Here is a 24,573-nt window from a genome sequence, read left to right as displayed (position 1 = left end):
GTACCATATTGATATAAAGTACAAAGAGTAAGAAAATATATTCCATTTATTGTTACTAACAAGATGAAGTGCCTTAAACATTACATTATGTCAAGGTTTCCCTAACTGGGGCTTGTCAATGAACTGCAGGGGGTTTCTGATTTTAATGGTAAGCTATTAATTAATTAAAGCATAAAAATGTAACATTAATTTTTAAAATGGCATCAATCAAAATAAAACACTTATTAAAAAAAAGAAACCTTTTGTTTACTTGCATGTCATGTGACCATAAATCAATGTCAGAGAACCATAAACATGCAAATGTGATAATTAATAAAATATTTATGAGTACTTCAAGTAAATAAATTAGTTTGGACATTCCTGCATTATATGTAAATAATAAATAACCTGAATCTGGGCCTTTTAATGTTTTTGAAAGACAAACGTCTTCCATAGAAATACATGGTTAAAAATAACACATTAAATGATTAATTCAAATAAAAATGAATGTTTTCATCAGTATTTGATGCAATGTTGAATCACTTCTTAAACCTGAAGTGATCTAATTCCGATGCACCACTTTTGTCTGGTCCAGACAGGATTTTTGATAGCAGGCGGCTTTGTTCACATACAGCACCAAAATGGAACTTCACCGGTACCCAGGAAATTGCTGAGACTCTTAACACATGATCTCCAAACAGAAAAATGCTGTTAATTTCTGTAAAAGCCTGTATGTGTGAAAGTGCCGATTGTCTTTTTTTTTTTTTTTATTGTATTGTGGCTCAGAGCCATCATCATGTTCAGGTGCTGTTCTCCATAGTTTTGTCCTGTGCCAGATAAGACAGTCTGTGCAAGACCCAATTATTTCAAACACTTTTTTTCTTTTTTTTCTGCAGTGCAAACACAGTCACCAGTCTTGCAGGGCAAGATGCTGGTTCCCATGGCAACAGTGAGGGCTGCTCCAGCCTCCTCTCAGCAGTTTCCCTTGGTAGCCCCTCCTCTTCCTGTTCAGAATGGAGGACAAGTAGGAAGCAAGGTGAGATCTCAAATGGTAAATGCTTAAATAACAAATTGATACTGAATAACCAATAGGGTCATTTGTAGAGAGAATGATAATTTGTGATCTTTTTTTTTATTAGCATGTCTTCCTGTTTCCTTTCTAGATTATTCAGATTGCTCCAATGCCTGTCATCCAGTCGCAGCTTCCCTCTACGGGACCAGTGCAACCTGGGAGCCCATTTTCTGTTACTATGGGAACAGCTACAGTGGTCGCCCCAGGCTCTACCCCGTCTCAGACCGTGCTGCTACCGCCCCCACCTACAAGGTATAACATACACTTTCACAGGCCTACTTATATTCACCTAGCCGCACACGCACAAACATCTACCCCACTCTTATTTTAACAACTCCTACACTCCTCAAGTGCTGCAGCACTAGAGAATAACCTTGCATGGCTGCTCTCACTCTTTGTAAAAGCTGTCTAATCTGGTTTCTGTAAATATCACTTTTCTCCCACAGAATCACTTATGTACAGTCCACTCCTGGGGTTCCTTCTCCTTTGCCATTAGTTCCTACGACAACAGGTTCCTCCTCTCAGACAGCTTCAGCAACACCTGGATCTGCTTATGTTCCATCACCCTTGGCGACCTTTGCAGCGATCGCTCATCCGGGACAGACTTTGATGCAGCCACTGATTGCAGGTCAGTGGACACAATTAATATAATTTAATACATCTTTAAAAATGTTAGGGCAGTCAGCTGATTTAAAAAATGTATTGTAACTTTTTCTTTTGTGATTTAAAAGAAAAAAATAATAAGTATAAATAAGTGTTGGGCAATATACCGGTAGACACGATTAACCGGTAGACATTTGTCAGTCGGTAGCGATTTTGGACTATCATCTCTATCATGGTTACAGGCTCACGTGACATTGCCGTGCTACGTGGTCATGAAAACTTATCGTTTGCATGCATTTTTAAGCATTGCAGTTTAAAAAACAAGTGATTTTTAAGCTGTTGAAATGCAATCAGCAACGAAAGAGAACTCATTTCACTATATGCGCGTGCTGTCTGAGAGACTGTTTCTAAATGCTGTCAGAGAAGCGTGCACGCGTGAAGACCATGCCCGGAGTGGGAGTTATTTTTACCACTTTATAGGCATTGATAGGTTAAATACACACTTATGTGTTAAAATTCCCATCTTTGCAAGCATCCTCGTAAACACCGTAATTAAGGTCTTAAGTGAGAGCAAACAGCTGAGAAAGAAAACACATTTATAACAGTAAATTGGATCTGGGTAGCTCTTAAAGTAACAGCAGCGTAATATTCTAGCCGTCTGTCATTTATGTTAATCAAAAAACAAAAGAGAAAATCTCTCACTATTCTTGACTAAATCACTTTTATAACTTTAATAAGAAAAAAATATATATTTCATTTACACAGTGAAGAATATGCAGTGTTTTATATATTTGATTACTTTGTACAGTGTATGTAGCATTTCAAATACCACACTTAACAACATGTTTTTACTGCACTCACATCACAATGTCAGTCGAGTGTTTGAAGTAAATCCTTCTGTGAGATGATGTGGCTTCTTTAAACAGAATAAGACATGCAACATTTTTCATAGTATTCTAAGCAGTGATGTCGATTAGCTTTGCATTATTATATATTTTATTATAATGAAAATTATAATAAGAATTATAATAAGAACTCAGAGAAATCATATATTGTCATAGTCCTGTGTTTATTATGCTGAGTTCACACTGCGTGATTTTCAAAGTCATCGGATCATCATTGTTTTCACACTGCATGACTATCTGAGGTAGCATTCAGTCGCTGATGTGTTCATATTGCACGATGGATTGGCAACAGGAGGTTACACACTGCATGACTTGACAAGAGCAAGAATCGCAGACAGCTCTGTCTGGTCCGCAAACTACGTTTCACAACCAAATGCACACGAGACGTGATAAGGAAATAACGCAAAAATCACGCTGATATTGTGGTCTATAAGACCTTCCCGAACAAACAGTAACAAAGATGACTTCGTTGTTAACAACATACTACTTCTGGGAAAACTTTAGATACACAAATCTAAGTACTTTAAAGTGATTTATAATGAGCTTGTTTCTTAAATGCAATAAATCTTTTGTCTTTTATAGAAGATTATGATTTACAGGAAAAACCCTAGCCCATTTTTATGTTTAATATACATATATTTCTTCATGCACCTGTTCTGTAGCTATATTCTAATTTAAAATGCAAAAATGTACTGATATTGCCATGTTGTTTGTACATGGCTAATTGCTTAAAAGAAAAAAAAAAGGTCCTCCCTGAACGTCCTGCTCTCCTTTATCTTGCTCTCTCATTGGCTGTAGGTCATCGGCGATGTATGTTTCGGTCAGAACTTATTTCACACAGAAGGATAAATATTTCACGGGCGTCAGCGATGCATTGGCGATTCTCTCAGATCGCAGGATTTTCAGCAAGATTTTCACGAGCACTGATTTGCCTTCGATTTTGGGCATTTGTTGATTTCACAAAACCTGTCGGTGAGTGAAAATCAGGGCTAAAATCGTGCGGTGTGAACTCTGCATTAGTCACATTGAATCAATGAAAGCAGTTAAATCTTCTGTTTATTCAGCTACCCTATGGGGATTTCCTGGATTTCTTCTGCGGAACGTATTTTGAGTTTCCGTGCGAGAGCACCCTCTGGCCTTCGGATATGACCTAAGATTTTGGTCATATCTCCCACCTCTAATTAAAAATAAAATAAATAAACGAATACATTTTGCTAATTTTTGTGTTAGTTTGCATTTTGGGTGTTTATAAAATGTTGCATTGCTGTTATCTACTGTTTCACCAGGTCAGGCATCGCTGTTGGCCCCGGCCCAGTCTCTCAGTGCCCCTCATGCTCCTGCCATCACCGCCATTTACACCCCTACAAATGTGACCTTGGCAACTGGTGTGGTGTCTATGTCTATGGCAACGGTGTCACCTAGTGTGGTGTACACAGTGTCCAGTTCCTCTAGCCTATCTCCACACATCCTTCCTAAACACACCACAACGACCTCCATGACCTCTGTAACCTCGGACAGGCAGGGGAACATATCCACATACTCTGAGCGACAGTTGCACCAGGAAAGAACACTGGACAGGCAGCACACGGACAGTCAGGTCTACACGCAGTCCTCTGAGAGACAGGCCGAGAAGGTTTTGTTATTGCAACCTGACAAACAGTTCCAGATCCCGAGTAAAAGCAGCGGCAGTTCAGTTGCGCCCCCACTGGGCACCTCAGTGCCACTGCAGCCTGGAAGCCCTGCTCAAATCTCCCATTCCGGTACCATAGAATTTAACATCGTAAAGTCCACCTGTTTTCATGATTCTGCCCAGTGGTGATTTCTTTGAGACTAAACACAGTCCCTCTTTTCTCTTTCAACAGGAAGTGCTCCAGGGACACCCAAACTGATTACACCAAGGCCTCCTCAGAAAGTGAAAGCCACAGTGGCCAACATCCCAGTGGGCAGTTATGATGGAGGAGGGAGAGGCAAAGAACGAGAAAAGGAGAGGGATCGAGAGAAAGAGAGAGAGCGAGAGAAGGACAAAGAGAGTGGCAGTCGGTTCTCATTTGAGATAGACAAGGCAGCTGAGGCGAGCTCGCCTGCAACCTTCCCACCAGAGGAGGGGTCCGCAGAAGCCCCCGCCCACTCGGTAGCGGAGATTGCTATGCCTAGTGGCCGTTGCAAAGAAGCAAATGCTAAGGAGGTTAGCGTCGTTATCCTGGCTGTCAGTTACATTTTAATCGGAATCATTTTAGTTTTTTATATCAGTGTGTTAGTTGTCAAATATTTTAGGTTTTAAATGTCAGACTTGATTAATCAAAGCAGTGTATGAAAAGTAACACTACATAAAGTAACTGAATGTGTAGTAGGCATAAAAATTAAATAAAATCACTACTTTTTATTTTCTACCCAGGCTGAATGGAAGGAATCCCACCCTTCTTCTCCATTACCTCCTCCCTCTGGATCAGATCCTACTCCGCCTCAGTCACATGGTGATAAAGATGCACCTCCTAAAAAAGTCAAGGCCCGGCCCCCACCACTCAAACGACCATTCGATTCTGTTGACAAGTATGTTTCATAAAATATGGCATCATTAGTACTAAGATTTACTTCCAGCTTCATATTCATCATATGTTTGTAGTAATTACTAGTGGTTGACCGATATATCGGCCGATATTTGGTATTTTTCCTAATATCTGCATCGGGCGATAGGTTTTTCAGTTTGGCCAGTGCATTCGAGACTTTTATTTGGACGGCTCTGAGACAGGCAGTGCCTGAGCACACTGTGCTCACGTTCTCTCTCTTCGTTGTTTGCTGTTTAACAGTTCAATACGGATCGAAGTCTATCTAATAATAATTATTACTATAATCAGATGGAACTGTTAAACAAAGGAATTAAAAGTTATACAAAAAAGTAATATAATGATTGCTTTTATATTTTTAGTAATAGAAAAGCAAACATTATAAAACTTTACCTTTTACCGTCAGCATTCAGCAAATACGCATTTATGTAATTTAAACAAATGTTTGAATGTCTAATAAACATTAATTTCACAAACCTTGCAGACTTAGTCAAATCCAGCGGTGAGATCTTGTGTGTGCATTTGTATCCTGCATGATCGTGTGTTCTCTGCGTGACGGTCGGTTGAATGCGGAAAGGAGGCGAGTTCAGCTTCACAGGAGACCCACAATCGACAAACTTTATACTTTTGCCCATATGTCATATTCATGTCATTTTCATGTCATTTTCACTGTGTGCTGTATGTAAAATGACTGTTACCTTGGCTTTATATGAAAAAATATGATTCCCAATGCACACAAACTTGCTGGATTACGGAGTACCCAATTGTTTACAGTGTTTACTTCCTTTTTATTTATATTTACTTTTTATTTATTTGTGAAAAATACTGTAATAGGATTACAGAATCAAGTTGTCATCTAAAGAATATTTATTTTTTTAATTAATTTTCTAATTATTTCAAATTTCTTATACTAATTACAAATTATTGTTAAAATTATCTCACACATCAGCTTTATATCAGCATCAGCTGTCAAACTAGAAATTACTTTTTAATTGGAGTTCAAAAGGCCAGGTGAAATTTTGCAGGCTAAAGGTCCAATTTTCAAGTAAGGTCACTTTCAAACCATGCAGCTTTCTGTTGTTCAACGTAGCAAATGCATTTGACTATCTTGAACCCCACCCTCACAACAAATTACTAATCATATAGATTCCTATTGAAAAGACTGGTTTTCACGTAAATTCTCTCAACAAACGTAAATGTGACAACAGATCAATATGGAAAATCCTAATTGGAAAAGAATTTTGCATTGCATTTTTGTCATTACAAATTTTATTACTATTATAACAGTTTTCGTGAATAATTATATTCAGAAATTACAAATTTTAATGAATTTGCTATGATGAGTGTCTCAAAGTGCTCATTTGATTAGTGACTTGGAAATAGTGCAGAATCGTAAATATTTTAACAAATTAATTAATTGCATGGTCACACTTTAGTTCGGGGACCAATTCTCACTTTTTATTAACTACTAACTATGATTTTTGCCTTAATAAACTCCTAGTTTGCTGCTTATTAATAGTTAGTAAGTTAGTTCTTAAGCTTTTTTTGGGTCGGATTAAGGGATCTAAATTATGGTCATGCAGAATAAGGCATTAATATGTGCTTTATAAGTACTAATAAACCAATATGCCAATATGCTAGTAGTAACATGCACGCTAATAAGCAACTAGTTAATAGTGACAATCAGACCTTCAAATAAAGTGTTACCAATTGCATTCCTGTTTATTTCCAGGTTTAAATGAAAAAAATTGATTTCAAATTTTGGACCCCACTGCATGTATAGCGTAGTCAAAATCTTGTGCTTTGTGTTGTGCGCAGGGTCCTGTCAGAAGTGTACTTTGATGAGCGCTTTGCAGAGCTGCCAGAATTCCGTCCAGAGGAGGTTCTGCCCTCTCCAACCCTGCAGAGTCTGGCCACCTCCCCACGAGCCATACTGGGCAGCTACCGCAGGAAGAGGAAAAACTCCACCGGTGAGAGTAAGATTCAGACCTCTCTAACAACTGAATGTGAAATCGAACTATTGCTGGGTCAGTTAATTTGTTCATGCAATCCTCCTTTCCACAGACCTGGACTCATCCACCGAAGATCCCATCTCTCCAAAAAGGAAAAGCCGGCGCAGATCTAGCTGCAGTTCAGAGCCAAACACACCTAAAAGCGCTGCAAAGTGTGAGGGGGACATTTTCACCTTTGATAGGCCAGGTAATACTTCACCACCCACAAAACAATCATCATTCTGCTGACTATATTATCCTGATTCAACTACATTATAATTCTCTCTATCTGGTGCAGATGGAGAGGATATTCTGGGGGAGCTGGAGTTTGAAAAGGTGCCCTACTCCTCTCTCAGGAGAACTCTTGATCAGAGGAGAGCTCTTGTCATGCAGCTATTCCAGGAGCATGGCTTCTTCCCCTCAGGTAACGCACACAACTTTATAGAGTACTGTACCACCCACACAGCTTACAGACAGCACAGAAGTAAAATGAAGTACAAATCTTAGCCAAAATGGATGCTTTCGACATAACACTATTCATTAGACTCATGGATTTCAACCGGGGGTCCTTGGAGAGATAATGGAATCTTAAAATATAAACCAATAGTTATAAATATAAAATGTATATTATAGTAAAAGAATTAATTAAATCTATAATATGAATGTTTCAAATGTATTTCTAAATCTAGCAATTATAAACTATTTCTTTTTATTTATGATCAAAAGAAACAGCCTCTTATCTAGCAGTTCTGAGTCACTTCGTTAGGAGAAAAACTACCATCAAATACACACTGAAACTCAAAGATCTATAAATAAGTTTAGTTTATCTTATATTACTAAAATATTACTACGTATTACTAAATAATAATAATATTATAATTAGAGTAGGGGTGACCCTGAATAGTCGACTGTTCGATGCTTCGATAGCAGGAGCCCGATTCGACTCCCAATCTCACAGTCGAATATTCGCGGGGTGTAATGATCTTGCCATTTTGGCTATATGGGGGTGCTCAATGTCTGAACTACCGGTTTTCTCACAATAAGTTAATATACAGCCTATTAAGATGATGTTGTAAATAAGAATCTGAAAAGAAAGAAGCTTTTAATATATTTTTAACGTGCATGAATAAATTTGCACGTTAGATCACTTCAGATAGAGGGATGAAACTCTGAAAGTACTGAACTTCTTAGCTGGTAAAACATGTATGTGTTGAATCACCCAATAATAAAACGTGACATTCTGTAGTTTTGCCTCATATTCATCTTTTAATCATATTTGTAAATGTCTTGACTCCACAGCCAACAGAGCAATTTTGTCTTTACTGTTCCAATACTTATGGAGGGCACTGTATATCGTGTATACATTATTTATCTTGTATAAGATGCATTTGAGTTGCGCTGCAGTAAAGCGCTTCATTGTAGTAGGCTACTACGGTGATTATCTCTTCAAGCACGCAGCGCGAGCAGTACAAACAACAATGCAGAATATTAATAACTATGACTGGGACTGTCATATACATAACATTATAATGAGAACACTATTATAATAAAACTGTGAATTTTTAGAGTTTAGTTGCCGTGTTTTTGTGTGGTGTTGCATGAAGAAAGCGTCCATAAAAGGAGTTAATTCAGAGCCCTGCAGACACGTTCACTTCTGCATTCGGGGCATTTTGTGCAGATAGCCTTTAAGTCGTAATATTGACGTTATGTAGTATAAATAATGAACCGTATTCTATATGAGATAAATTGGTTAAATCCTATTGATTAAAAACATGCTATCAAATGCTTCACTCTACTGGTCATCTTCAGCGCGTGCAGCTCAAAACAGAAATGCAGAACATTAATAACTTCTGTCATATACATAACATTATCATGAGAGCATTATTGTACATTTTTTTGTGAATTCTTAGGGTTTCGCTGACGTTTAATGTTAACTATCTTTTAAACAAAACATTACTTTTGTATCTGCGAGGCGTCCTGTGTGTTAACGTCAGTAATTATGACTGTCCAATGTCTGACTTGATTCTCTGATGTATTTTGGTCCCGCCCGCAAACATATGATTCGACTGTCAGTTGACTATTGGCAAGATTGGAATATTCTGATTCGATTATGAAAATCCTTAGTCAGGGACACCCCTAAATTAGAGAGATTTTTTTTAGTTCATGTTTTTGTTTATTAATTTAATTTAAATGTTTTGTTGTAAATTAATTATATTTTCATTTGATTTACATTTTTAAATTGTTGTTAAATTTTATTATTTTGATTGCTAAATTATAATAAATCATAAAACATAAAAAGCAAAATGGAACAGAATTTAGGGTAAAATAAAATGGTTTTTATGGGAGTTTAATTGTGAAAAACAAGTTTAGATTCATTCTCATGGTCTAACACACATGTGGAAAGTATGTCCACATTTATTATATTTTTGGCCATTTCATCCAGCCCTAATGCATAAAGGATAAATATACACATCTCATTTTTTCACCATCATGTCATTCCGAGCATGTCTGTGGAAATGGATAAATTCTGATCGCCCTTTTTCATGCAGTTACAAAAAAAAAAAAAAAAAAAATGACTGAAGCTTCAAAAAGGACCATCAATGCATCGTAAAACATTTATACTTCTGATGCCTTGCCTTGTGTGAGAAAGAGAACAAGTCATAACTTTTTCTAAAAGACAATCTTGTTCTGATTTTTATGTTGCTGGTCCTTAAAGGAATAGTTCACCCAAAAATGAAATTTCTGTTATTAATTACTCCCCCTCATGTCGTTCCAAACCTGTAAGACCTTCGTTCATCTTCAGAACACAAATGAAGATGTTTTTGATGCTTTCCGAGAGCTCTCTGACCCTCCTATAGACCACAAGGATCCTTACACGATCAAGGTCCAGAAACATAGCAAGGAGATCGGTAAAATAATCCATGTGACATCAGTGGTTCAACCGTAATTTTACAAAGCTACGAGAATACTTTTTGTGTGCAAAGAAAACAAACAAATATAACTACTTTATTCAACAATTTGTCTCCTCCGCGTCACCCTGGTGCCATTTTGGAGAGTATCACATGTGTAAACAACGTATCCACGTATGGTGCTACTGACAGAACGGCATACGTTGTTTACGTATATGTGATACTCTCCAAAATGGCGCTATAGGGTGATGCGGAGGAGACAATTTGTTTTCTTTGTGCATCTCCTTGCTACGTTTCTGAGCCTTGATCGTGTAAGGATCATTGCTGTCTATGGGAAGGTCAGAGAGCTCTCGGAATTCATCAAAAACTTAATTTGTGTTCTGAAGATGAACGAAGGTCTTACGGGTTTGGAACGACATGAGGGGGAGTAATTAATGACAGAAATTTCATTTTTGGGTGAACTATCCCTTTAAATTGGCTGAGAAGAACATCTTCTGAAATAATTTTCTTTCATCTAATGCTCTCTTTCTCTCCCCCTCTCGCCCCTCTCTCGATCAATAGCTCAAGCCACTGCTGCGTTCCAGGCACGATACGCTGATATCTTCCCCACTAAGGTGTGTTTACAGCTCAAGATCCGTGAGGTCCGGCAAAAGATCATGCAAACGGCAGCTCCGTCGGAATCAGCTGGCATTTTAGATGTTTCCTCATTGCCGGGACCTTCTGGAGCGGCGGCAGCCAGTGACATGGCTTTAGGGGCAGAGCCTCAGGAAAAAGAGGCCGAGCGGGAGGGTGAGCAGAACAGCTCGGAGGAGCCCAGAAGCTCTGGCGATTTACAGGACACCAGCAGATGAGGTTGATGGGAAAATGGATGGCTTGAAGACCAGATGTCTCCCCTCAACATCTGCATGATTTACATTTGTTGTCTTGTCTCTGCTATGACCGCCTCCGAAGGACATAGAGAGAAAAGCAAGAGCAAAATTTGTATGTATATGGAGCAGATGAGGGGAGACGCCTCAAAACACTTTGGGGTTTTGAAACTTCTCAGTATTTTACGTGATGTTGAATTATGAAAACTTGACATTCAGACACTTGCCTACATAAACACAGACTCTTGAATATACACTCTTATATTTACAACATTATCTTAGTCATTAGGCTTCCTTTGGACTTTGAAACTAGAGGACCGTGGGCCTGTCCTGAATGCCAGTGAAGTCACAGTGCTGCTGATGCCTCTATAAAGGCAGGACGTGTGAGGGCACCCCATCCCTTTTCAGACTGAGTTGTGTTCATACGGCCTGATTGGCAGTAGCTTGGCCACAGGTGTTTTTTATTGGTTTATGGGTTACTGCCAGTCATTGCGAGGCGGGCCTCCATTGGCTGAGTTTGTGATAATGAAGACTTGTTGGACTTTTATTTTTGAATTGTTTTTTTTGTTTTTTTCTGTGGTGTTTTAATTTTTAAATACTTTTGACAGAGAGCTTTAAGGCACTGAAAACCTTCGGCGAGATATTTTGCGCTGCCATTCGTAAACCTTTCGTCCTATGATTGGCTTTAGTGGTTGTCAATCAGACTGGAGTCATTCCAAAGCCTCTGATTGGCTAGTCATGAAGGAAAAAGGTCATGGAAGGGAAGTCAACAGGCACATTATTGCCATTGATTTATGTTTTTCCATATATTAAGAGATTCCACATATTTAAGCATTTCTTTCCCTGCCTTTTTTATTCAACTTTTCATGAGCTGGTGAAGCACGGAGCAAAGAGAATGTTGGGAAAATATATTCTTAAGAATTTACTATAAGAATTTTATTAACTTTTTAGAGGAGAAACTTAATTTTTCAACATGCAATGCTACAGGTCATTGTTATAAAATCTCATTATTACTGTTCTTATTAATGCTTTGTTGTTCTTGTGGATCTGATCCTTATAACCTCTATATACTGTATTCTTAGTAATATACTCTTTCTTTAGCAGAAACGGAGGGATGAGTTTGCCCTCTTCCCTCGCTCCTAGAGGCACTTCCACTACATTTTCTCTTGCACTCTTTATCTTGATATTCACAATATGTTTTATTTCTTACCAGGAAGCAATTACATGAGCCTTTATTGTTAGACACTCCAAACATCTTTCTGGTAATTGTACATGTTTTTTTGTTTTTTTTCTCTCGATTTGCCACTTACATTCCTCCCCTTTCTCATTCCTCCTCCTGTCACTTTGTTTTTCCTCAATCACTTTAAAGCTGTGTGGTGGGACTGGGAGGTCACAGATGATCTTCTCTTGCAGCACTGGTCTTTGTTGTACATAAATACAGTAAGAGTCCAAAGACTCGAGCATCACAATAAAAAGCATCAACAAAAACATTGTTGGAAGAAACAAAGCCAGTAACAAGAAATTGTATAACAAAAGGAAAAATAAAGAAATATGGTTATAAACTGTTCTTATTGCGTTACCTTGTTTTGCTGATTTATGTACCCAAGAAAGGCTTTACACCAATAAGCTTTAAATTTTAACTGTATCTCTCAGTAAACAAATAAATAGATGTTCAATGAAAGACTCTTCGTTATAAGTAAAAAAAGATTGAGGAAATAACTCTTAATTAGATATTGACTGGGTGATTTTTTCAGAGCGCAAAAACGGTTTAAAACTTCACTGATCTATTTTTATGCGTGAAATTTTGAGTTGGAGTATGCCTGACTAGTACATCAAGTTAGAAGATGTGACCATTAAGAATAAAGGAATGATTGGGTGTTTCCATATGCAAGTATTAGTAACATTATATTGTGGTTAGTGATCACATTTCTACATTCTAGCCAATTGCAGTATATGGAGAAACAAATTAATTCCATGTAACATCAGAACAATTCAATTAGAATTTAAAGATTTCCTTTCATTCACTCAAGAAGAACGTTCTATGATCATTTACTTGAATGGTTTCAAACCTGTGACTTCTTTCTCCTCTGGATCACAAAATGATCTCAGTATTGTTTTGGCCCTCTTTGACTTGGATTGCATCTACTAAGAACATCGAAACATTCAAAATATCTTCTCTTTGTTCCGCAGAAGAAAGTCTTACAGGTTTAAAACAACATGAGAAGGTGAAGAAATTACAGAATGTTAATTTTTTGAATGACCCTATACCTTTAAGGTGACATCATGATTGTTGGGTATTGCTGTTGTAACACCACTTTCTCACAAGGGAGACAGAAAACTAAGTTTATTTGCAACACTTCTCCAAATCAGCATTATAACATTAAAAATGCAACAAACATTCAGTGTACAGACCGAGACATGGGAATTCTTTGTCCGTTGCAGTGATGGTGCATAATGTCTGTCCATGATGAGCACTTTCTTGTTTTAAACTTCCTCTGCCCTGTTGTTTTGTTCTTCAGGTGAGTTCTCTTAAACTACCTCCTCCCAATAACTGCAGGTCAGAACGTTAACCAGGAATCATTACACCCCATCCTGTGGTACCATCCTGCTCCACTGGCCACGAGTGTAATTCTTTACTTTTGAAATCTGTACCTTCATACCTCTCCATCTGTGCCATCAGTAAGACAAGACTGTCCATTTCTTGTCCCAAAACAGGAGCCATCCTATCACAGATATGAGCCTCAGTTGCATCTCTAAAATCAGCTCTCTTTTAAGATTGTTAGCTGAAATTATTTAGCAAAAATGTCTTTAAAAATTGAAAATAAGGCTGAAAAGTATCTGAAAGGATGGACTAGAGTGGCTATTTGAGGTATGTTTGTTCACACATTCAATGGAACTGACTACAATGTCTTGAATATGGAACTTTCTCAATCTCTGCTTTCCCTGTTTTGTTTTTTCTCTCGCCGCACTTGTTCTGACCCACTTATGCTCTTCTTTTAATCACAATCTTCAAATCACCAAGATGATGGCCACTGGAATGCAACACTGTTCTTCACTTCTCTCACATTAACTGCAGGTTGTCCACAGTGATGGCCTCCATGTTGATGCCACTCTCAAGTGCCGTGTGGTACAGCTCGATGGCCTCCGCTAGGTCTCCGCTCGTCTCAATGATGGCTATAGTCTCTCCAAGCTCGTTATACATGATAGTGGGAGTTCCTTGAGTCTGAAACGTAGAGAAAACAAACCATTATTTTGTGCACAAAAAATAAATATATGAAAAACTAGCAAAGACCCCCCCCACCCCACACACAGTAGGGAGGTTTCCCAAAATTTCGGCATCGATTCTGATTCATGGTTCTAGAACTTACTATGGAATTGACTCCTCGCTGTTGTTTTCTCTGTTTTTTTTAAGATTTGGAGGAACATGTTCTCTTAATAATCGATGGGTTATATGATATGAAGGCTTACCTCCTTTTAAATTTTCTTAGTATATATTATTACCAGCATCATCTATTATCTCTCCATGTAGTTCAGAGCACCCCTAAAATCTTTCCATTGTGGACTACCGAACAAGCCAGTTTCACTCTTTAGGAGTTTATTTTATTCATATACTTTAGACACCTAGAACAAATTACATTGGTGCATCGATGTCTGAATTGCGTTTTAGGAGCAAAACTTTAATCTAGGAGACATGAAGACTATTTAATCATTTGTAAGTTGTATGCTAGTAATGAAAGTTAATCATCTTAATCAGCAATATGTGACCCTGGACCACAAAACCAGTCATAAGGGTCAATTTTTAGAAATTGAGATTTATACATCTGAATAAATTAAGCTTTGCATTGATGTATGGTTTTTTTATGATAGGACAATATTTGGCGGAGATACAACTATTTGAAAATCTGGAATCTGAGGGTGCAAAAAAATCTAAATATTGAGAAAATCGCCTTAGCAATGCATATTACTAATCAAAAATGAAGTTTTGATATATTTACAGTAGGAAATTTATAAAATATCTTGAAGGAACATGATTTTTATTTAATGTCCTATTGATTTTTGGCATATTTTTGGCTATTACTACAAATATACCCCAGCGACTTAAGACTGGTTTTGTGGTCCAGGGTCACATATGTTTTTCTACATGACATACCATGATACGGAGTTAAAATACATATGATGTAAAAGAACAGCTGCAATACATTTTTTTGAACCAGTTAATTGAAACTGACCGACCATCACTACAGTGAGTGACCACGAGGCAATATAAATGATTAGCTGTATTCCACTAAACAAAGACCACTAAAGAGGAGTCGATTCCTTTTTTTCCAACCTTTGCAATAGATTTTCAATTCCCAACACCTTAGAACCCGTTCTTTTTGGAAATCGATTCCTAGTTCTAACACACAGTAGTAACAGTTTCCTACCTGTGTCAGGTTGGATGTTTGTATCTGAATTACTTGGGGCTGTCCAAGCTGCACCTCTTGTTGGCAGAAGGCTGGCACCAGGTCCATCTCAGAAGCTTCCACAACAGCAACAGTTGCTGTTTCAGACTCTGCAGCCACTGCTTCTGCGCTGTATTCTGGCTCTTGTTGCTTCTGGGTGCGATTGTGGGTCTTCCGATGGTTCCTAAGGTTCGAAACCGTCTTGAAGGTCTTTCCACATTCACCGCAAGCATGCGGCCGCTCACCCGTATGAGTACGTCGGTGTTCTGCCAGATGCATGCTCTGCACAAAACCCTTATCACAGAACTCGCACCGGAACGGACGCTCGCCCGAATGCGTGCGAAGGTGCTCCCGCAGGTGCGTGTTCTGGCGAAACCTTTTTCCGCAGCTCGCACAAGGATACGGACGCTCACCGGTGTGTACTCTCTGGTGTAGCGTAACACTTGAGGCTGAACCAAAGAGTTTTCCACAGACCGGACAGGGATGAGACTTGCCAGTGGTGGAGCTTGAGCCTCGAGGCCGGCCGGGCCCAAGTCCGTGACTTAGCTGGTGCAGGCGGAGATTTGCTGGAGAGTTTAACCGCTTGCCACATATAGTGCAATCCAGATTAGGTTTCGCCATCGAAGGAGTGCTTAGTTGCTCTGTATTATCCATCAAGCCCTGTTGACTGCTAACCTGGGAGTCTTGGGAGATACTGTGTGGCTGAGTCATGTTGGGATGCTCCTCCAGGCAATGAAGGTCTCGTTGACGCTTGCGCAAGAACCCTTCGGAACAGTGCGGGCAGGGGTAAGGTGCCGGTGACCCTGGGTGGTGAAGAAAACGATGAGCTACAAGTTTAGCAGGACGGATAAAGGTAGCGGAGCAGTCTGGACAGGGTGAGGGCATCACGTTGCTGTGAAGATGCTGACGGTGTTGACGAAGATTTGACGATTGGCTGAAAGCTTTGTGGCAGATGTCACACCGGTATGGACGGACTCCTGTGTGTGTGAGTCCATGGCGGGATAGATTTGCAAGAGAGGAAAAGGTCTTTCCACACACGCTGCACTGGAACGGCCTCTCGCCTGTGTGCGTGCGCAGGTGATTTCGCAGATGGATCTGCTTCTTGAACGGTTTACCGCAGATGTTGCATTTAAAGCGCCTTTCGGTGGTATGAGTCGTTCGTCGATGACGCAACACACGGACCTGTGAGGTGAATCTTTTTTTACAAATAGAGCAAGGGAACTTTGGTTCTTCTTCATCAGCAGGAGTCCTGTGTTTACTTGGTTGCTCTCTTCCTTCCACATTGGCAGTAGATGAATGGTTGGGGTCGAACCCTCCATTTTGGGCTTGTTCTGTGTTTGAGGGTTCAGAATGAAGCCCATTTTCTGTTGGCTCTGAAGACTGGGAAACCACTGCAATACCTTCAATGAGCACAGGATCTGTGTCACTGGATTCTTTTCTGTCATCTTTCACAGGACGAATTGTCACCACATGTCTTTCTTTCCTCCAAGCAGCCTCTCGTTCTCTTGCTCTTTGGATGATAGAGAGAGGTGACTGCTGGGCCAGTACAAACTGTAAAGCGGAGATGGTTGAATTAATCTCACAAGTAATCTATTTCTTAGTTAAAACATTCACATTCAAGGAAAAAAGTACACAATAGGCCAATGTGTAATTAATAGGTTCTGCAGAGTGTGGATAAAATGAACAACAGCACTAACAGTATGCATTTTTTCTTGAATTTGAGATTTCTCAAATTGCATGAGAAATGAGAAGACTGACGGCAGTGCAAATATGTAATAATTCAATTATAATAATTCTGTTCTGTCAAGTTATTGGTGCTTTTTATGAACGAACAATATATCTGTAAATTATTGGTTATTGGCAGATATTAGAGATTTTTTAATTTATGAATTTTTACATTTTAAATATTGTATATGCCTCACCAATATTGAATATTTATTTGTACATGACCATTGACTATTTTAACATTCAAATTAAATTTGAAATTACTTAACAGTTAAAAATGAATTTGAAATGAATGTTTTTCATTGTGTACATTATTATGTCTTAATGCCTAAATTCCGTTGTATCATTTAAAGTTTTATCTTTATTTACATTATATGCAATATAGTGTAAAATTTTTAATATGAGGCATTTATTGATTATCAGAAAATAGAAAAACATGAAAATCAGCCAAAATCAGTGCATCCTTAATGTTTTTAAAAATCTAATTTAATTTTGATCAGGACAAAGGCAGCTAAATGTAATAATAGGGGAAATTAGCATAAACAATTAAATATCCGGCAAATATGTATCAACATTGACCAATACGAAAACATTTATCAATAAATGTAATCTCATATATCAGCTGATAACCAATATGATACTGATGTTGTGCATAGCTAATTTCCTTCATTAAGTCAACTATTACCTGAGAGACTGGTGCGGTCGGCTCTCGTACTCGGTGAGTGCGACGATGGTACAAGAACTTCGTCATGTTGGTGAAAGTTTTAGCACAAAATGTGCATTTGTGCAGTGGCTCAGATGTATGGGATTTCCTAAAGCGGGAAAAGAGTAAGAAAAATGAGTTTTGATGACAGAGAACCCAAATCACAAGCAAGTTTTGATGTTTGACTATACAGTTTCTATTTGTTATTACCTGTGTATCATAAGAGTCATTTCTGTGGTAAAACCATGTCCACAGTCCACACACAGAAAACGTGCCTCACCAGAGTGTGTGCGCATGTGAGTCTGAAGGGACACAAACTTCTTAAACACTTTATCACACTCTGGACACTCGTGTGTTCCTTGTTCATGCACTCGAAGGTGCGCCACAAGCCGATTGGCGGAGGTGAACGTTCTTTTGCACTCCTCACACTGAAGATTGCTGGGTGGTGGCGTCAAACCCAAACCAGTGGAGCGGGCAGTGTATGTATGCCTCCCAGCAATAACTTTGCCAACTTTGCTCCCCTCTTCGGATCCATCACTTCTTCCTTCATCTTCCTTAGCCCCAGAACTGTCTTCATACCCCACCATCACCCCAGTGTCCCCACTCTCTTTGTCCTGGCCTAAGAAGTGCTCCCCCTGGTGTTGAAGGAAATCCTCTGGTGTGCTAAACAGCAGATTACACTCTGAACACTCATAAGGATGGATAATTAAAATCTCCTCATTTTCCTTCTTTAATGTGTTCACCTGACCAGATGAAGGGAGGAGGTTAAAAGTGGTCACATTGTCCAGCCGGATAGGATCGGTGGGTAAGAGAGGAGCGAGCAGTTTAGCTTTGCGAAGAGTAGCTGAAGCAGAACCATCAGCGATCGCTTGGGCGGAGCAGAACTGCAGGCGGAGCATCGCAGAGGTGGAGCCAGGCAGGGAAGCGTTGGCTGGCACTAGCATAGTTCTGGGAGGGGCTGCAGTTTTATATGGGTTTTCTTGCTCTCTAAGAGCCTGAAAAATAAATGCAACAAAAGTAAGTTTGGAAATATGGGACCTGTAACATCCGCAAACAATGCGGAAATAGGCCAGGACATTGCCACACTGAAACTCATCGCCAACAACAGTTTTCAGCAGATTTTAGACCAATGAGTGGGCAGGACTACCCACTGTGACAGAAACAGAAATCAAATGTAATTTTACCGCATCACTCCTAGTTAGATCTTGTGAAACAAACCCCCTTTAAAGAATATATTTGTTATGTGTGTATGTATGTAAACAGACCTGGGCTAAGGTCAGGATCTGGCCTGCCTTCTGTTCATCCAGAACTAGATTTTGAACGTTGAGCAACTGAAGTGGAGTGACTGAACCATCTGCCTGAAGAACATATTCCTGAAACAGAACACAAAATTCAATTAGAAACTGCTAAAAAGATCACAAGATTAATCTTTTACTCCGCAGTATGTGCAAGTTGTTTGTTGAGCACCTCAAGAACCTGACACTGTGGCAATAACAGTGTAGACATTTTTGATGATATTAACAATTGATGTTTAAATAGATATACATTCTTCTATTAGATAGCATTATTGCGTTATTGAAAAGAGTTATTAGCTGATATTAGATTTGCTTAGTTAATTTATAATTTATTTAGGGGGCAGTCGTGGCCTAATGGATAGAGAGTTGGACTTGTTACCCGAAGGTTGCGGGTTCGAGTCTCAGGTCTGGCAGGAATTGTCGGTGGGGGGAGTGAATGTACAGCGAAGAACATGAAATACCACGACTGAGGTGTGACCCTTGAGCAAGGCACCGAACCCCCAACTGCTCCCCGGACGCCGCAGCATTGGCTGCCCACTGCTCTGGGTGTGTGTTCACGGTGTGTGTGTTTGTTCACTGTGTGTGTGCACTTCGATGGGTTAAATGCAGAGCACAAATTCCAAGTATGGGACACCATACTTTGCCACACATCACGTCCTCTCTTTTATCTCTACTAGTGTTTATAAATTTGGGATAAATAAGATTTTTATTATACTTCTGTTCAGCCAGGATGCATTTAATGTAATCAAGTGATAGTATAGACTTTTACATTGTTACAAATTTTTTTTATTTCAAATTAGCTGTTGTTTTGAACTTTCTATAAATCAAAGAATCCTGAAAAAAATTTATCATTTATCAAAATTTATTTATTTCTCCCAAAAAATTGCGAACATTTTCAACAATGATAATAAATCACCAGAGCAGCAAATCAGCATTTTAGAATGATCATGTGACACTGATAACTGGGGTTATGATGCTAAAAATTCAGCTTTGCCAACACAGGAAAAAACTACATTTTTACAATTTAAAATATATTTAAAAAAAGAAAACCGTTATTTTACATTGTAATAATGTTTTACAGGACCTATTACGGTTTTTACTGTATTTTTATATTAATGCATCCTTGGTGATGAATATTAAAGATTTTTCAAAAACATAAAAAAAAAAAAAACATTACTAAACCGAGATATCGTAACAGTAATGTACATGAAATTATTTGATTTTTACCTAAGCCATATTAAAACATTTAAAGCTTTTCAATACTTTTTCATGGGAGTTTATTATTTTATAATAAATGTATATATTGTTATAAAAGTAGTTTTACATATAAATAACATAATTTTTATTAATGTTTTTACATTTTTACAATATACCAAGTCAGAAGGCTCATTAGCTGAAAGAGATTTTCTTTCCCACATAAATGAACATTGCCACTGCAAAATTCTCAAATTAATAGGAATATAATCAAAACAAATTGAGAGCAAATCAGAATCAGCATGGATACCATAGCCTCGTTTATTGTGTGTGTGTGTGTGTGTGTGTGTACACTCACTGTGTCAGTGGTCAAGCTGCTGTGGGTGCTGCTTCTGTTGTGTGTCTGTCTGTGAGCCAACCACAGCTCAGGTGTGTCAAAGAGAGCCAGACATTCCAAACACTGATACTGGATTGGCACTTCTGCATCGACAGCATCCACCTCTGTGACCTCACATAGCTCTAAAAATAAAGCATTTATGCGCTGGTTACACGCACTTTCAAAAAACCCCATCTAAACATACAGTACAGCAGCACACATATGAAACACTGCACTCACCCTGGCCTGCCTCTCTCATGTGCAGCTCTTGATGCAGCAGCAGTTCATCTGGGTTCCTCAGGATGGCTCCACACTCCAGGCACTGATACTGACTCTCCCCAGTGTCACAGTCCTCAAGGCTCGGCAGGACCTCGACCTCGTCCCCCTCTGCTCCGGTGTGGATCTGTTGGTGCACCAGCACCTCCTCCAGTGTATTAAAGAGCTGCTGGCACTCACTGCACATGTACTGATGCTCCACATATTCCTGCTCACTCATGGTAACTGCACAGTGCTAAACCAGTTAAGATGCAAAGTCTCTCGCTGTGCTGAAGAGCAGATGCAGTGCTGGGGTTATGAGTCACAGTAACTGGGTTCAGGATGCATTCTTATGCTCGATACGTACCTAAGCCTCAAAACAACCTGAAAAAAATATAAATAAATAAGATACAGATATGTCAGGACTCAGAAGACTGCCAGACAAATTGTATAAAATATTATGTCATTCAGGACCAGATTCCCGCAGGCCACTAATTATATAAATATTACAAACATAATTTATATAATTTTTGAGACATGGGACAAAATTTGTCAAACATCTTTATGTGTATTTTAGTTTTTAAAACAGCTAAACTTTGACATTATAGCTACACATATGCACAATTTCACCTGATTTTCTTCTTCTATTGTTTTTCTCTTTAACTTTATCATTAAATACCCCTAAAACCACCTCAGACTAGTTGGATCCGTGGTTCTCAATCACAGGGCCTCAGCAAATGTTTAAGGGGCCCCAATAATACTTATAAGTATTATTTAAATTGGGTTATATTAACATAATCCTAATTAATCTGCTAAAAGGCACTTAAATAAAAGGTCTATAATGTTAAATTTATATATTTTAACATATAGAGTTCATTTATACATATCCTAGATAGGAGGGTTTGAATATTGTCTTGGGAAAAGGAGGGCCTTGGAGTTATAATATATAGAACTTATATGTACAGGTCCTTCTCAAAAAATTAGCATATTGTGATAAAGTTCATTATTTTCTGTAATGTACTGATAAACATTAGACTTCCATATATTTTAGATTCATTACAACACAACTGAAGTAGTTCAAGCCTTTTATTGTTTTAATATTGATGATTTTGGCATACAGCTCATGAAAACCCAAAATCTCAAAAAATTAGCATATTTCATCCGACCAATAAAAGAAAAGTGTTTTTAATACAAATAAAGTCAACCTTCAAATAATTATGTTCATTTATGCACTCAATACTTGGTCGGGAATCCTTTTGCAGAAATGACTGCTTCAATGCGGCGTGGCATGGAGGCAATCAGCCTGTGGCACTGCTGAGGTGTTATGGAGCCCCAGGATGCTTCGATAGCGGCCTTAAGCTCATCCAGAGTGTTGGGTCTTGCGTCTCTCAACTTTCTCTTCACAATATCCCACAGATTATCTATGGGGTTCAGGTCAGGAGAGTTGGCAGGCCAGTTGAGCACAGTAATACCATGTTCAGTAAACCATTTACCAGTGGTTTTGGCACTGTGAGCAGGTGCCAGGTCGTGCTGAAAAATGAAATCTTCATCTCCATAAAGCTTTTCAGCAGATGGAAGCATGAAGTGCTCCAAAATCTCCTGATAGCTAGCTGCATTGACCCTGCCCTTGATCAAACACAGTGGACCAACACCAGCATCACTGACTGTGGGTACTTGACACTGGACTTCAGGCATTTTGGCATTTCCCTCTCCCCAGTCTTCCTCCAGACTCTGGCACCTTGATTTCCAAATGACATGCAAAATTTGCTTTCATCCGAAAAAAGTACTTTGGACCACTGAGCAACAGTCCAGTGCTGCTTCTCTGTAGCCCAGGTCAGGCGCTTCTGCCGCTGTTTCTGGTTCAAAAGTGGCTTGACCTGGGGAATGCGGCACCTGTAGCCCATTTCCTGCACACGCCTGTACACGGTGGCTCTGGATGTTTCTACTCCAGACTCAGTCCACTGCTTCCGCAGGTCCCCCAAGGTCTGGAATCGGTCCTTCTCCACAATCTTCCTCAGGGTCCGGTCACCTCTTCTCGTTGTGCTGCGTTTTCTGCCACTTTTTCCTTCCCACAGACTTCCCACTGAGGTGCCTTGATACAGCACTCTGGGAACAGCCTATTCGTTCAGAAATTTCTTTCTGTGTTTTACCCTCTTGCTTGAGGGTGTCAATGATGGCCTTCTGGACAGCAGTCAGGTCGGCTGTCTTACCCATGATTGCGGTTTTGAGTAATGAACCAGGCTGGGAGTTTTTAAAAGCCTCAGGAATCTTTTGCAGGTGTTTAGAGTTAATTAGTTGATTCAGATGATTAGGTTTTTGAGATTTTCAATTTTGGGTTTTCATGAGCTGTATGCCAAAATCATCAATATTACAACAATAAAAGGCTTGAACTACTTCAGTTGTGTTGTAATGAATCTAAAATATATGAAAGTCTAATGTTTATCAGTACATTACAGAAAATAATTAACTTTATCACAATATGCTAATTTTTTGAGAAGGACCTGTATATGATATGTGTGTGTGTGTGTGTACAGGAATATTTCTACATAAAAAAAAAAAAAACTCTTTTATATGGTTTCAGCGCTGCATCCCTGCTTTTTGTAAACACATCATATATTTATGAGCACATTTATAAATCAGGTCGCCTGTGATATTTATATATAATAATGCACATAATGTGGATTATGACATCAAGTCCGTACATACCATATGGCATCTCCGTAATACAAAAAGCCCACAATTCAGTAATTTCGCTTCATCAATAAATCAGAAAAATATTACGGACATTACAAACGCGGTACAGATACAGGTGTTAAAAGCAACCTGAAAATCATGCAAAACTTCTAGCACTAGTCGTGGCGGAATCGGTAGTAGCAAACAACAGCATTTAGCGGGTTTCAGACGAGTGGTTTACCTTGTGGCGAGCAGTTGGTGGCGCTCTTCAGATTTTGCCAGAGCTTATGGACCGCACCGCTGTCTCCTGAGCGAGCCACCCCGCTTTATGGCGGTCGTCAGGCGGCGCTCTTCACTTTTCCCCGCAGGTCTAAGAGCGCTGAAGGGAGGCCTTCTTTCCCCAGCCGTTTCCGAGCCTCTCCTCGCGCGCTGCAGATGCGTGGTCCCTCGTGCAGCGCTCGTCGGCCCCGCGGAAGCCTCACAATACGTTTCTCACCGCAACGAACCAGTATTATTCCGTGCAGCGCACTGTTTGTTAAACATTTTGACGTAAAGACGATCGTGGATGTGGAAATGTACCGTTTGTCTGGCCTCTGTTCCTTGCTCTGTGCATGCTGCCCCGCCCCATGAGGGTTCGCGAGCGGCTTGTGCAAGGTGCTGATTGGCTAGAAAGACTGTCTGTCAAACTCTCTTGTGATGGACAGTCTACTGATTGAAGCATATTTGGATGCTAGAGTATGTGAATGCGAGGCTACATCTTCCTAAACCACCAATAAATTAATAATAAAACATCTCAAAACACACTATGTGTTTGTTAATTTATTATTAATTGTTCATGAAATGTATATGATTAGTCCCTCAAATAATAGAAACTGCTACGAAAACATTTCAGACCATTCCTGAACTCATTAAGGGGGGAAAAAAACAGTTTGACTTAAACGAGGGATTTTAATCGACTACAAATGTGATACTTTTCATCTTAAGTCAAAGTAATAATTTCGATATTTATACATTGATTTAT

The 24,573-nt window shown here is 39.1% G+C and overlaps 2 protein-coding genes across 5 annotated transcripts in view; one reads left to right on the top strand and one right to left on the bottom strand.

The window, feature by feature from the left end:
- LOC306878147 (protein capicua homolog) overlaps window positions 1-13,909 on the top strand; it is a gene marked incomplete at its 5' end in the record, with an annotated part of 43,546 nt that extends 29,637 nt beyond the window's left edge. The window contains 10 exons of one of the 3 annotated variants that reach the window (XM_079430300.1): window positions 876-1,015; window positions 1,143-1,303; window positions 1,498-1,679; window positions 3,846-4,319; window positions 4,422-4,744; window positions 4,955-5,109; window positions 6,942-7,099; window positions 7,188-7,322; window positions 7,413-7,538; window positions 10,585-13,909. In XM_079430300.1, the coding sequence (XP_079286426.1) occupies window positions 876-1,015; window positions 1,143-1,303; window positions 1,498-1,679; window positions 3,846-4,319; window positions 4,422-4,744; window positions 4,955-5,109; window positions 6,942-7,099; window positions 7,188-7,322; window positions 7,413-7,538; window positions 10,585-10,874 (2,144 nt within the window). In that variant the 3' untranslated portion in view covers window positions 10,875-13,909. Of the gene's footprint in view, window positions 1-875; window positions 1,031-1,142; window positions 1,304-1,497; window positions 1,680-3,845; window positions 4,320-4,421; window positions 4,745-4,954; window positions 5,110-6,941; window positions 7,100-7,187; window positions 7,323-7,412; window positions 7,539-10,584 lie in introns of all 3 variants that reach the window. The other 2 variants (XM_079430302.1, XM_079430301.1) reach the window with 2 other exon arrangements.
- Window positions 12,191-24,184, bottom strand: LOC306878148 (uncharacterized protein). Of its 2 annotated transcripts, none has more exons than XM_079430303.1 (8): window positions 23,794-24,162; window positions 20,865-21,263; window positions 20,607-20,767; window positions 19,025-19,132; window positions 17,970-18,754; window positions 17,742-17,868; window positions 15,314-16,882; window positions 12,191-14,112 (listed from the first exon to the last, which is right to left on the bottom strand). In XM_079430303.1, the coding sequence occupies exons 2-8, from the start codon at window positions 21,118-21,120 to the stop codon at window positions 13,951-13,953; spliced, it is 3,168 nt and encodes a 1,055-aa protein (XP_079286429.1). In that variant the 5' UTR covers window positions 21,121-21,263; window positions 23,794-24,162; the 3' UTR covers window positions 12,191-13,950. The 2 variants fall into 2 exon arrangements, with proteins under 2 accessions (XP_079286429.1, XP_079286430.1); XM_079430304.1 differs by having other exon boundaries at window positions 13,219-14,112; window positions 20,865-21,188; window positions 23,794-24,184.
- Window positions 24,185-24,573: the final 389 nt, after the last annotated feature.

This window comes from Barbus barbus, assembly GCF_936440315.1.
Source record: "Barbus barbus genome assembly, chromosome: 12".
NCBI classification, from domain to species: Eukaryota; Metazoa; Chordata; class Actinopteri; order Cypriniformes; family Cyprinidae; genus Barbus; species Barbus barbus.
The sequence above is the reverse complement of the archived record's forward strand: the minus strand, read 5'-3'. Positions and strand labels throughout refer to the sequence as shown.